General features: G+C 38.5%; 3 protein-coding genes across 11 annotated transcripts in view; all 3 read right to left on the bottom strand.

The window, feature by feature from the left end:
• Positions 1-6: 6 nt before the first annotated feature.
• On the bottom strand, positions 7-4,500 carry LOC107709602 (golgin subfamily A member 7B-like). 2 transcript variants are annotated; one of them, XM_016514117.1, is made up of 5 exons: positions 4,405-4,500; positions 2,302-2,427; positions 1,721-1,873; positions 1,468-1,569; positions 7-115 (listed from the first exon to the last, which is right to left on the bottom strand). In XM_016514117.1, the coding sequence occupies exons 1-5, from the start codon at positions 4,414-4,416 to the stop codon at positions 38-40; spliced, it is 471 nt and encodes a 156-aa protein (XP_016369603.1). In that variant the 5' UTR covers positions 4,417-4,500; the 3' UTR covers positions 7-37. The 2 variants fall into 2 exon arrangements, with proteins under 2 accessions (XP_016369603.1, XP_016369602.1); XM_016514116.1 differs by lacking the exon at positions 4,405-4,500 and adding an exon at positions 3,505-3,593.
• A 387-nt stretch (positions 4,501-4,887) lies between these two features.
• Positions 4,888-12,321, bottom strand: zfyve27 (zinc finger, FYVE domain containing 27). Of its 8 annotated transcripts, none has more exons than XM_016514166.1 (15): positions 12,055-12,321; positions 11,437-11,667; positions 11,201-11,271; positions 10,905-11,091; positions 10,731-10,826; positions 9,748-9,860; positions 9,412-9,533; positions 9,192-9,263; positions 8,592-8,612; positions 7,776-7,832; positions 7,647-7,700; positions 6,469-6,610; positions 6,338-6,384; positions 6,172-6,253; positions 4,888-6,083 (listed from the first exon to the last, which is right to left on the bottom strand). In XM_016514166.1, the coding sequence occupies exons 2-15, from the start codon at positions 11,664-11,666 to the stop codon at positions 6,016-6,018; spliced, it is 1,362 nt and encodes a 453-aa protein (XP_016369652.1). In that variant the 5' UTR covers position 11,667; positions 12,055-12,321; the 3' UTR covers positions 4,888-6,015. The 8 variants fall into 8 exon arrangements, with proteins under 8 accessions (XP_016369652.1, XP_016369654.1, XP_016369653.1 ...); XM_016514168.1 differs by lacking the exon at positions 7,647-7,700 and adding an exon at positions 8,383-8,403; XM_016514167.1 differs by lacking the exon at positions 8,592-8,612.
• Positions 12,322-12,956: 635 nt separating this feature from the next.
• The window catches only part of LOC107709592 (protrudin-like), a 13,049-nt gene continuing 12,990 nt past the window's right edge, over positions 12,957-13,015 (bottom strand). Inside the window, exon 9 of the mRNA XM_016514105.1 lies at positions 12,957-12,974. Within this exon, the coding sequence (XP_016369591.1) occupies positions 12,957-12,974 (18 nt within the window). The remainder of the gene's footprint in view (positions 12,975-13,015) is intronic.

Genomic DNA, 13,015 nt, shown 5'->3' on the forward strand with positions numbered 1-13,015 from the left:
GTGTGTGTGTGTGTGTGTGTTTGTGTGTGTGTGTGAATCAGCGTCCGCTGCTGGTTGTGCTGCTTCCTGAGCTTGAACCGCTGGAGCCACGATCCTCGTACACACTGATCTCAATCTAACACACGCGGGTTAAGGGAGAAACATCACAGCATTACACAACCTTACATGCACAAACTAGTTAAAGAAATAACTTTACACATACATGCTCTTACTAGAAAACTTGCCATGATTATGATTAAAATTAACGTCAAATTCAGTGTTATTTAAATATCATTGATATGCATTGATATTATAGTTTTTGTTAATATTTTGAATTAGATTTTATTTTTTACATTTTCTGTTTTCATTCAAATTTTATATAAAGTTTTAGAAATTTTGTTGTGCGTTTCTGGTATTGTTACAGGTTTTTTTTAATTATAGTTTTACTAAGTTTATTATGTTTTTTATATTTTATTTCAGTTAATGGTTATTTAATGGTTAGTTAAATGTTTTTTAGATTTAGTTTTATTTAACGATAATAACCCTGGTCCAATTACTGTTATAAAGCAATAAAGGCACAAATCTGACTAATTATTTATAGTGAGAGCTTTTTGGATATTTTATATAAACTATTTTCTCACATTAAATTAACCTAACATGAAAAATAGCTAGTTTTAAACACATCAAATGTCTGTTTGACCCCTTAAAATGGTGATTTTGATCTGTCCCACATTAGAAGTCTTGGCCCTCTTGACTTTTTAAACAATTAAAATCATAAAACAACATAATTTGACTTTCAACATAATCTTTTGAATTGCTATTCTATGTATTACAAAAAAGTAATTATAAAAATATTAAATATTACATATCTTAATTTATTGATGAAAACTATATTTAGGTTATTTGACATTCATCATAATATGTTGAATCTATATTCAATTGTGGGGGAAAATTTTTTTTATTATAAAAATAAATAATAATATAATACAATTATGAAATTATAAATATTATATAGTGTTATCAAGAAATTAATTTAATTACAAAAACAAGATTTAGCTTATTTGAGATTTTACATAATCTGTTGAATTTACATTTAATGAATTGTAATATATATATATATATATATGTTTAAAAAATACATCTTAAATATATTTATCTTTAATTACGAAGTATAATAATATAATAAAACTATATTGAGCTTATTTGTCATTCAACTTAATCTGTTAAAGTAATTAAAATACATTTTAATTAAAATACATTTTAATTAATATATACGTCAAAAACAATATTTGGCTACATCCCACATTTTGATCACAATCTTGTCTTTAGGGTTCCAATAACTGCAAAACTCACACAAAATGAAGACATAATAAAAGAGTTCATGCAACATCCTAAGGTGGACTAACAACTGCTTCTGAAGAACAAGCAGCTTCCACTGACCATTTGCTCACATACACACACAGAAGTTTGCAGACTCTGTAAGGATACGACTCTCATGCCTCTCTCTATGGGGTCTGTGATGAGGAGACCTCGAGGAGCGTAGACCTTCTCATTCTGCTCCTGAATGTACCGCGAGATCTTCTTCAGCACCTGCACACACACACACATGCATACTTTTGACCAGCAGCATCATTTTTAATTGCCATAGTTTGCAAAACCAACACATAAAGCGACCCTTGATCGTACGTTTTATTTTTACCTGCCATTTTCAGGGTGGGTTTATCTGAATCTGATAACATACCTTCTCATAGCGTGTCTCGATGCACAGGAATATGAGGTAAATTGTGAGGCAGGCCAGACATCCCTCGAGGTAGGACTGGCCTCCGATCTTCTCCGCCTCTGCATAGTAATTATTCAGCATCTTCACCGTGTCCTCAAACAGTGTCCTCTCAATCTGACCAATCAGGTGCAAGGACAAGATGAGTCAGCCAATCAGAGAGCACCAGCGAGTTCACACAAGGACATTATATGGCAGAAACTACTGGGTTTGAACATTGTAAAGACATCAGTCTCAGGCTGGACATCACATGATAAAAAACTTGATTGCATCAAAATAAATAAACAGATTGTGAGAATGACACTGAAATCTCTACATGCTGAACTCCCTTTGCCTTTACTGGCTGTCTGTAACATGATCTTACACCTTTAAACAGCTCTATTAGCAGCTCATTATGTGTGTGTTGTGTGGAGTTGCGCACTCAGCAGTGCTTTTGCTGAAGAGCAGAGTTTCTCTGAGTGAAGAGCCTTTTTCTCTTTCCTCTCCTTTTTACTTGCATTGTGTCTCTTTTGTTCTGCCACACACACACACACACACACACTTACCCTGCTTTCTAGCTCAGAGGGGAACTTGGTCTGGAACTTGCAGACGGTGCCATCCGTGTAGTCTCTTTGAATGAAGACTTTATTGGCCAGAGATGCACTGTGTCTCAACTCCTGAAGGTTATGGAACTACGGCAGAATGAGAGAGGGGTTACAGCACGCTGCATTCTGATCTAATCATAAATTCAGTTTCCTTGGGCTGTTAGATGTTAAACAATGCATGGCTCCCTCTGATATAGTAACAGGCTGAGACAGCAGGCACTGGTTCCAACACACACATGCAGTCTCGACTCATGGCTCTTCAATGCTGTGGGTACTATCAGTCTCTGGCACTGAACATTTGCACAGATCTCAAGAATTCTTGCACAGCTCAGATAAAAGGCATATGCGATGTCAAATGAATGCAAAACACGGCTTCTTCCTGTTGAACTCCCCAAAAATATACTCAGGATCTAGAACTAAACGATGTTGGGAATAGATCTAATGAAAGAATGATACTTCAGTATAAACCATTGTATGCATTTACTAACACATTCATAAAAAACTGCATGCCAGTTCAAAGAATACACAGACCATGGACAATGTACTAGCAAAATTTTGTTAGGTACTTTTGTTTTTGGGAGCATGCTAGCACCATGTTTTTTTTTAAGTACTTCACAGTTCTATGTAAACACCATCTGATACCATCATTGTACTATGTTACCGCCACTATTGTACGGGTAAACCGAGACTTATCACAGCTAAACGTTCTGGGCTATTGTTACTAAACGCCTCATTAATTATGCATGCAAGCAGCACTCGGTAACAGTCTCAGAAAGATGAGAGACACTGCTACCGACTCCCGCGAGCACAACCGATCGATCGCGAGGAGACGATCATTTAACACGCGCTCACCGCTGATACCAAATATATCAAAACACAATCTAATCAGCCGGTGTAGCCTGTGCAGAATGATTATTGACCGTCACCCAGAGAAGTACGTTTGTATTCCGCACGCATGAGATTAAACTGAGATCTCGCGCTCGAACCACAATCGCGCGCGCGTTCAAGGTTACTCGGCGGGACACACATTTGACTTTTAAATAAGCCTCAGAATAACTTCTGAAATCACATTTAAATCCCAACCACAGGAAACCACAACACGAAATCAGATATCGCCAGTTAAATCGCTTTTCAAAACTGAAAAAAAAAAAAAAAAACGCTTACAGATTCGTGGCAGTACGGGAGTTTTGTTCGCTCCGTCGCTGTCCGCGGTGCTGAACTCATTCCTGATCCGGTCACCGATGAAAGAGACGCACAAAGAGCTTATCGACCCGCGGACAGTCGCTTTTATCCTCTTTGATGTCCAGCTACGTCACACTCGCACCAGATCCAGACTCCACAAACAAGCCTTTGTCATCTTGAACACAATGCTTTAAAAACACACTCTTTCTTTTATAGATCTATCTAAGCAACAGCATTTCAGGCGATCACGACACTCTGTGTCAGCTATAAACAGCAAGAGAGGACCTGAGAGCAGTAGTGAAGAGCCTTTATCTCTCTTATAATATTCATCATTACAAAACTTAAAAAGTATCTCGTATCTCCCTCTTTTATTTGGATAGCAGCAACACTCGATCTGGCATTGAAGAAAACAACAACAACCTAATGATCAGTCAATATTAGCCTACTTCTAAACTAGTCACCTAGAATAAATCACGTAAATCTCTACCTGATCGCGCACCCTTTAGTCTAGTCAGTTCAGTCCAGATAAATAACATTTGACTGGATTAAAACCAGGTCATTTAGATTATCAGACTATCTATCTATCTATCTATCTTAGTCATGCTCGACGCTGCGCTTCACTTGTAGCTGTTTCGTTCACTCTCTGTATTGTATATTTACTTTATTGTATTCTGTGCATTAATTATGGGTTGTGAACACTAGTCATAAACGGTTGTTTTTTAAAAACTACGCGTGAAACGGCTGTTCTCGATTGTCTGTAACGTCACGTACTGATTTTAAACGATCAAAACGACGCCGAGATTCAGACGGTCTCATCTAACAAAAACGGGTCGTATCACCCACAGCTGGTACAAACATGATGAATAAAGGGCTGTTTCTCACCTCCGTGGCCATGTTGCCATGCGAGCGCGAGATGCTTGTCCCGGGTGCTGAAACCGTTCAGTGAAACGGGAATAAACGGTTGCGCCTGGGGATGAACGGAGAGGGGGCGGAGCCGGAAACAATCACACAATGTGATGACGCGCGAGGGGAGGAGCAACTGATGCCGCTCTCAAGAATTTTCAACAGCCTCTTCACTAATTACAAGTAAGCATTACTATATAAATTTGTCAGCTGAAAAAAACACCGCTAAAACCAGTCTAAGCTTCTTTACTTTCAGCTAAAGACCAGCCAACCAGTTTTTTTCGTACGTTCACGAAGTCACGTTCGCCTGGGGAGGTAACCATAGCAACAATACGTCAGAACGAGCGCTTTTCAGTATAAAACGGTCGGGAGAACGACAAAACCGCCATTATAAACTTTATTATAGACATTCACATCACAGATATAACCACAAAAACGCAATGTTTAGTTTAAAATGTATTTAAGGTAAATGACAGTTGGCCAACTGTGTGAGGCGCCAAAATACAGACGGGGGCGCGAAAATTCCTCACAGAAGTTCCACACGGCTATATTCAAATTTAGATGGTTTATTACTGTAACAGAAGATTTAACCAAGGAAACAAACGGTGTTAAACTATGGATAACTTACCCAAAGGATCTGAATATATGTTTAAATAACAGTAGTACGACATACATAGCTCTACAACCGTAAAACACTGGTTTTACATTCAACCTTGGCTTAAAGACCAATAAAATCACAGGAACATGGCTCATCCGTTCAATAACAAAGCGAACAGGAGAACTCTTGTGAGGATCTGATAGACTAATATAATGGCATTATTTTGATTAGTATAAATGCTTTCTGAGAACGTTCCAACAACAAACATACATAAATATATAAAGTAAACCTTTTTCGAGACAAAATTACACAAATAAATTATATAACCAAAAATCATGGGTTTAAAGCAGATAAGCAGCTAGCAGAAGGTTAAATTGTAAAAACTGATTAGTTAAAATGGTTAAGAGAGAATTAAACTGACTCGTTTTCTTAAGTTATTGATGTCAACTAAACTAATCAGATTTGACAGTATGTGGAACAATATATAGGAGCCAGCTAAAATGCTCAGATCCACTGGTTTTGGCATCGAAGGCAATACATAACCAACATAATTTTCATGGTCTTGTTCTCCTCTTTAGGATGATGTGATATAATAATAACAACAGATAAACAGGGCCCTTGATATTAAACTGATATCTCACCAAGGGCTCATTCTGGAAAGTGATGCCATAATAAGAGTTGATGAAACTACAGTATTTGATTTTGCAGTATAGTGAATTCCAAGTAAACTAATCAATCTTGGCGTGAAGGCTTTGATAAATATTAGCGGTGGATGGGGAAAGCAGCATATTCCAAGGAAAAAGTCACCATTAAAGGAGCCCTCACATGTTTTCGACAAGCAAAAAACTCTGAGGAACCTCAGGAAGAGAGTTGAGGCAACATAAGCTGCAGGATTTTGGTCCTCCATGTGAAATGCTCCACAAAGAAAGAATGAAACCTCAAGAATCGCTGAAGCTTCTTTTACAGGATTGCAACGGTGGAACATTGTTTCATTACTTGGTGCTGAGGAAAGTATTACACATAGCACAAACAAACACAGTCTCTCTTTGGGCCTCAGGAGCTGAAGAATCAAGAGAAAGAAAAAGAACATTGTGTAAAACCATCTTCAATAAAACATTATTTACAAGATTCACATGCTCTTCTCCTACCTGTGGCTCCCATACTGGATCTGAGCACTTTATACGAGCAACAGCGGGAACAAAAACTGACACCACAGTTACTGCAGTTTCTCTGGAAAATGACAATGATCATGAGTGAAACAACATCATACAAGTTGAATAGCATGTTCAACAGGATGAAGCTCAGAGGTCATACCCTTTTCTTTAAAACAGAAAACGCTGAACTGCACTGGAAACAGTTCCCTGTGGAAGGACAAAAAGAAAATATGGTTTTAAAGATATAATATGGATGCAAAAAGAATGAAGTATAAAAAGATCTATAATGACCGGTGGTGTTGGCAGGGACTCGCTTGCGAAGTTTCTCAGTGAGTTTGGACACTTTACTGCGAATGGGCTCGTTTCTGCTCAACAGCCCGTTATCAGACACTGTGTCAAACTCAGGAACACCAGAAGACACGTCCTCATCATCCTACCACAGATAAACACATGGAAATACAGAAATAAATGAATTACATTCATATTTAGAAGAAATGACAAGTGACAGATCTGAACCCATTAGCTCTCATGTTCAGCTCGACACCAAAAGATCTTTCACTTCCACCCTCTCATGACAAAACCTGCACACAACCTCTAAAAACACGTGGAGATTTTCCACACACACACACACACACACATACATATATATATATATAGGTGAATGACTTGATTTTTCCAAATTGATTAAAAAAATTATTTTGATTTTTAATTTATTTCTTTATTTGATGGTCAAAAACGTCAAGGTAGTATAACTGTATTTAAGTTATAAAAAATATATTTCATAATTTTTGGAATTTGCACATCAAATAGTATGAGCCAAGAAAATGTATATTCATGATTACATACTCTAATACACTCCAAACTTTCATTGAAAGTGGTATAGCATTTTTCAAAAACATGAACATCGCACATGTGTTTTCGACTAAACTACATTTTTACACCAGATCCTCTCGTCATTGACCCATATACATAAATCAGTGCACTCTCCTCATGTGAAGGTGTGTGAAGGTTTTCTCTCTGTGTTAGTTCCGCTCTGTATGTCGAGGGCTTTGGGTTTAGAGATCAGATTCACTGAAGTCATTAGAAACAGATGAATCCCTGCGCCTGTAGCGGCACGTGTGACGACTTCGGTAAATCTGACCCATGTTTGTTGCTGCTGAGCTTTGTTTCCTGCAGTCATCCGATGACTGGTGAGAGGTCTCAGATTTCTGTGCCGTACAGCACTTAACACCATAAAAACACCACAAGCCCTCGAAATACAGGCTCTAGTGAAGGTTGGGCACATTTCAAATAAGTTAATTCAATTCAGATCCCAAACTGAACACATTCATAAATGTATTTCAGAATTCTGAATACCTCTTACATGGACAATAAAGTAGCCCATCTCATCATTATGTTTGTTAGTAGACATTCCCAACCCTTTTCATAACAAGACCTCGCAAAGAAATAGTGTGACAATCCACCCTGACCTGAAGGACGTTCCACCAAGTAACCATTTCCTGTGACATCACTGTTAATAGAAGCTACCGAAATGAATAAAGGCATGAGGGGGTGTGGTTAGAACACCTAGATCATGATTGACAGGTGTGTGTGGGCACCTTACGGGCTCTCCATCTCCTCAGTTTCTTTGGTAGCAAAAAGGCTACAGGCCACACCTAAATTCAAAACACGGGCCGGACAGTTTTACAACACTCATGCCTCTTATAACAAGATACATTCGATTATTATTCTTGAAGAAGTCAACTATTAGGTCTGGATTTGATCTTGATCCACTGTGCGTCTCGTTTGAGGTTATTTGTAGTTGATGAGATAAATGAAATACATCTTTTTTTAAATTCACACCTGAACACAGTCAAGACATACAGGTGAATCTCACAAGAATATTTCCAGGTCACATTTCACCTCATAATCAAAATAAAATAAATGATATTCTGCTTAAAGACAAGGAAGCATCCATTAAAAAAATGATTTAACTTATCTAAATCATTATTTTTTCCCCAGACATCTCTTGACAGGTTTTGTGAGATGCACCCTACTAAAATTAAAACATACATAATCCTGTGCACATGCATTCAGAGCATTTACATTAATGCAAAAACATGCACACGCACATACTACACACAAAGACAGGATGTTTCTTCACTCATTTGGAGTTACTGTGAATTTACTCAAATATTAAATGCTCTGGGTTACTCTATTACTCACCACTAAAGCCAGAGGAGTTTCCTTGGATAGCAGAGTAAAGGTCAGAGGTCAGACATGTACACATACACACTAAACCACATGACTAAATCTACTTGGATAGTGAGAAGGCTGATATCTACACTCATAAATACACACGCTATATCTGCACACTCAGCTGTGGTCTAACATTAATGCTATAAGTCTCCACACCACTAGAGGGAGCTACTTACCGGCAGAATAAGCTGAGATTCCTTGAGCAGGCAAAGAGCAGAAATGAGAGAACATGTCAGAAAAAGAAACAGACAGACAGATAGATAGATAGACAGACAGACAGATAAATAGACAGACAGACAGATAGATAGACAGATAGATAGATAGACAGATAGATAGACAGACACAGACAGATAGATAAATAGACAGACAGACATAGATAGATAGATAGATAGATAGACAGACACAGACAGACAGACACAGATAGACAGACAGACAGATAGATAGATAAATAGACAGACAGATAGATAGATAGATAGATAGACAGACACAGACAGATAGACAGACAGACAGACAGATAGATATATAGATAGACACAGACAGACAGATAGATAGATAGATAGACAGACACAGACAGATAGACAGACAGACAGATAGATATATAGATAGACACAGACAGACAGATAGATAGATAGACAGACACAGACAGACAGACAGATAAATAGACAGACACAGACAGACAGACAGATAAATAGACAGACAGACAGACAGATAGATATATAGACAGACACAGACAGACAGACAGACAGATAGATAGATAGATAGATATTTTTTCTGACCTCAATGGCATCTTTAAACTCATCATCAGGCTCCGCCTCCTCTGCCTCTTCAATGTTGCCGGGAGACTGATCCTGAACAGGAAGCACATTCACAGAATAAGTCAGTCTGGACTGGAAATAGAAATCTGGACAAAGTAGCGCAGACTGAATATAATCCGTCTGCTGTCTAGATGTGTTTTCTGGTTGTAGCAAGAGTTTGTTTGTTTTAACTCTCTCTCACCTCCACACTGGTCGGAGTGGGCGTGCGTTCTAGCAGGCTTGCCTGATTTGGGTCACATGGTTCAGTTTCCTCCGCAGGCAGGACCCGACTCGGGTGAACAAACTCCTTCAGCTCCAAAAGAACTAAAGGGAATGAGAGAAAGGAACTGTGTGAGAATGTCTAGCTAAGTGAAACCGAATGGAAATACTGAATCTGTATATATATATATATTCACTAATCATTTTAATATCAGCATAAAGTCTGGCCACACGGAAGCAATAACCTTCTGACCAACATGTAAAGTGCCCAGTTTTGCATTTACACGTCACCTGAGGCCGATGTCATGTCTTTACTGACCTCTGCAGAAGTTTCTGTTCCACAGAAAGAGGGCGCTGTTGAGCACAGACAGACTCAAACGCACAGGAACCATGTACAGCAAGCAAACCGCCGTCAGGACAGAACCGTAAAACCTCCACACAGAATAACACTCATTACAATCACCTTCACAATCCTTACAGTTAACTGATATTTTTTGCTTTTATTAGACGTTTTGCATTACAAATTAAAACAAAGATAACAGAAAATAGACCAAAACAACATTAACTGTATGAATAATATTACATTATACACAGGGTTTGGACACATTTTTACCAATAAATGTCCATGACTTTTCCATGACATTTTGAGACAACATTCATGACCTAATGTTCCATTTTTTTTACAAGCATACAGGTAAAATAAGAATAAAAATCTATGTTCAAATTCATCATAGCATATGTTAACTAAAATGAATGACTATTAATGCTACTAATTTGCCTTCGGTTCACTACTGAATTCTATTATACAGAGATTTGTGAAATAAATTTCCATGACTTTTCCAAAACTTTTCCAGGCCGTTTTAAAATTGCATGACTTTTCCAGGTTTTTCATGACTGTACGAACCCTGTGTATGTGTAAATTACAGTTGGTGTCCTTCCGTTATCGTTAAGGTTAGTATTGCTGCACTATACATAATCTTTTACAAAAATGTACCATAGTAACCATAATTTCTGCCAAAATACCATAGAGTCATTCCGTGTCAAATCAACCAAAATTCAGAAACTTCCCTGGCTAAGTTTTTGATTTTGTTCATATTTTATCTGAAGAAAGACATAAATAGAACTTTTTCATATCATATGATTTTCATCATATTATTTAATTCTTTTGTTGACAGTGGTAGTTAATACCAAGTTCACTGACGACATAAAGTAAAAATATCTGTATTGACTATTTTGGCAGAAACTGGCAGAAATTTTCCACCAAGGAACATCCATATGTGCTTCTATGTGCGTGATACTCACATGGAGGACATGGCGTGGCTCTCCCAGTATAACACTTTATACACAGATTCTGCATACACACACGCCAGGGTCAAAAGCTCATCTATTCGTTTCAGCCTGTAACACACACAAGCCTTCATCTCTCAGTCTCAGCGCTGATCTCATCACTCAAACATCACTGTGTCGTCCACTCACATGTCCTTGACCTCCAGCATGGCCTCCTGTTTGCTCATGTGGACCGTCTGCAGGTCTCGCCGCTGCACCGCAAAGTGTTTCTTCTTCTGAACCTCCATCTCACTGCTCGTGCCCTGGCAACGGTTGCCAAGGTAACCCAGCACAGCCGGAGCGGAGACGGCAAGCAGCAGCAGAGTGACCCAAGCGCCTGAGGACATTTTTAACCAAGGAGACACTCAGTTACCACTTACTGCATTATAGTACATCTGTATACAATATATATGCACACATAGACATGTCATCTTCTCGTATCTCACCTTCACTCAAAGTGAGGAAGAGGATGTTGAGCAGAACGCAGCTGAACAGGGAGCACAGCGGCATCCTCCACCTAAAAATAAAAGAGCTGAATACTGGATACACGCAGGCAGCAGGATCAATAATTCAGAGATGCGTTTAGTAACCGGCTGGAGTAAAAACAAAAGCCTTCTCATGAGAGTCACATGATACAGTCACCTGGCAGAAGCCGTTCTGATTATTATGGGATGTCTCTCACCCGAGCAGGTACCGCAGCACCTCCAGCGAGTCTGTGACGGGCTCCAGGAAGATGGCCATCCGCTTGAAGCAGATCACCATGTTCAGCAGGTCAAAGGTCAGCACTCTGGGGCTGCCCAGATCAGAGGTGCTGTCTGTGGAGGACGCGTCTTTAGCGGGCAGCTGGGTCAGCTCGGCCCGGTCGCCGCTCGCCTGTGTGGGGTCCTGAGGAGGGGAGGCTGTGCACTGCATGCTGGGAAATCAGAGATCATGATTGTGAGGGTTCAAAGACTGTGTTTATCTCTATGCACATGTGGCAGTCTCTCATCTGTTAAATCTGATGCCTGGTAGTGTATTCAAAGGCTTTGATCATTTAATCAGAATCAATGAGCAATGTCAAATCCAGCAGATCTGTATAACAAAGCATCCTGATCAATTAAAAACACAATAGATGTTACAGTCAATTCAATGGATGTTTACCAGATTTTATAACACACATGATGACCATTTGTATCATTAGAACGCATTAAATTCTTAGTTATGACAGTAAAAAAAACTAATATTAATAGAGAAACATGAAACACTGCCATATAAACATCAACCAGAAGAAAACACTCAAACACATCAGACTCTCACATACCTTTTAATCCTTTAAACAGCGTCTTCTGCCGCTACAGAGTCATTAAGAGGTCTTCAATGTGCATGAAGATCACTAAATTTGAGAATAATCCACTTAAAACGATATCAAAACGCTGTTATCGTTTATGTCTAGCGACTTCTGCTTCCGCGATCCACAGGCAGATGTGCGGATGCCAGAGCGCGATGATGATTGAGTGCCAGGAAGAGCAGAGGAGCGCCGATCACATCGATGTGACAAACAAAACACAGACATGACTGCCAGGTGTTTTGCCATTTTAATCTAGTAGTGCCATTTGTACATATCGTCTTTTTTCATAGCTAAAGGAAAAAGGTTCACTCAGCAAAAAGATTTTTATGCTGATTGTTTTTGTAGCTTAATTATCATTATTTGACTGTGCTTGCTGGGATCTGGAAATAATAATACCCTTCATTTGATCAACTTAATGCATAACATCACTGGTAAATTTACACAAACATTTCTACAATTCTGTTAAGGCCTCTTGTTTGCGGCCAGCAAATATCACTGAATTAATGAGCCTGATTTACGCAGAAAGTAATAAACACTGATTTAAATACTCATGGCACCTTTAAGAGATATAGCCTGCTTAAACATAGGTCCTCTATGATGTATGATATTTTATTTTAGACAATATCTGCATAACAATTGCATAAATTAATAACACTCTTGCTATGAATAATTAAAATTAACCCTAACCACTAGCTTTTCACTATGGAAGCCTGTTTCATCTACTGAAGAAAAAAAAGGAAATTGTGACTTTTTATCTCATAATTCTAACTTTTTTCTCTCGCAATTGTGTGAAAACATAGATGTAAACTCGCATTTAGGCCTACCTTTTTTATTTTTTATTCAGGAAACGGTCTTTCATATTTCACACATCACTTTCATGCAGGCAGGAAGATCTGAGAAAGGCAAATATGTCAAAAATTAACTTCTTGTCCTC

Source organism: Sinocyclocheilus rhinocerous, unplaced genomic scaffold (assembly GCF_001515625.1).
Source record: "Sinocyclocheilus rhinocerous isolate Xijiao unplaced genomic scaffold, SAMN03320098_v1.1 scaffold836, whole genome shotgun sequence".
NCBI classification, from domain to species: domain Eukaryota; kingdom Metazoa; phylum Chordata; class Actinopteri; order Cypriniformes; family Cyprinidae; genus Sinocyclocheilus; species Sinocyclocheilus rhinocerous.

Excerpts from the sequence above, each read along its gene's own strand:
- zfyve27 (XM_016514166.1), bottom strand. The coding sequence starts at position 11,666 with ATGCAGTGCACAGCCTCCCCTCCTCAGGACCCCACACAGGCGAGCGGC. Across the intron at positions 11,092-11,200 it reads CTTCCTCACTTTGAGTGAAG|GCGCTTGGGTCACTCTGCTG; the intron begins GTGAGATACGAG and ends AAATGTCCTCAG. Across the intron at positions 9,861-10,730 it reads AGCCACGCCATGTCCTCCAT|GTTTTACGGTTCTGTCCTGA; the intron begins GTGAGTATCACG and ends TTCTGTGTGGAG.
- LOC107709602 (XM_016514116.1), bottom strand. The coding sequence starts at position 3,564 with ATGAGTTCAGCACCGCGGACAGCGACGGAGCGAACAAAACTCCCGTAC. Across the intron at positions 2,428-3,504 it reads TCCCGTACTGCCACGAATCT|TTCCATAACCTTCAGGAGTT; the intron begins GTAAGCGTTTTT and ends ATTCTGCCGTAG. Across the intron at positions 116-1,467 it reads TAGAGAGAGGCATGAGAGTC|ATTGAGATCAGTGTGTACGA; the intron begins GTATCCTTACAG and ends CGCGTGTGTTAG.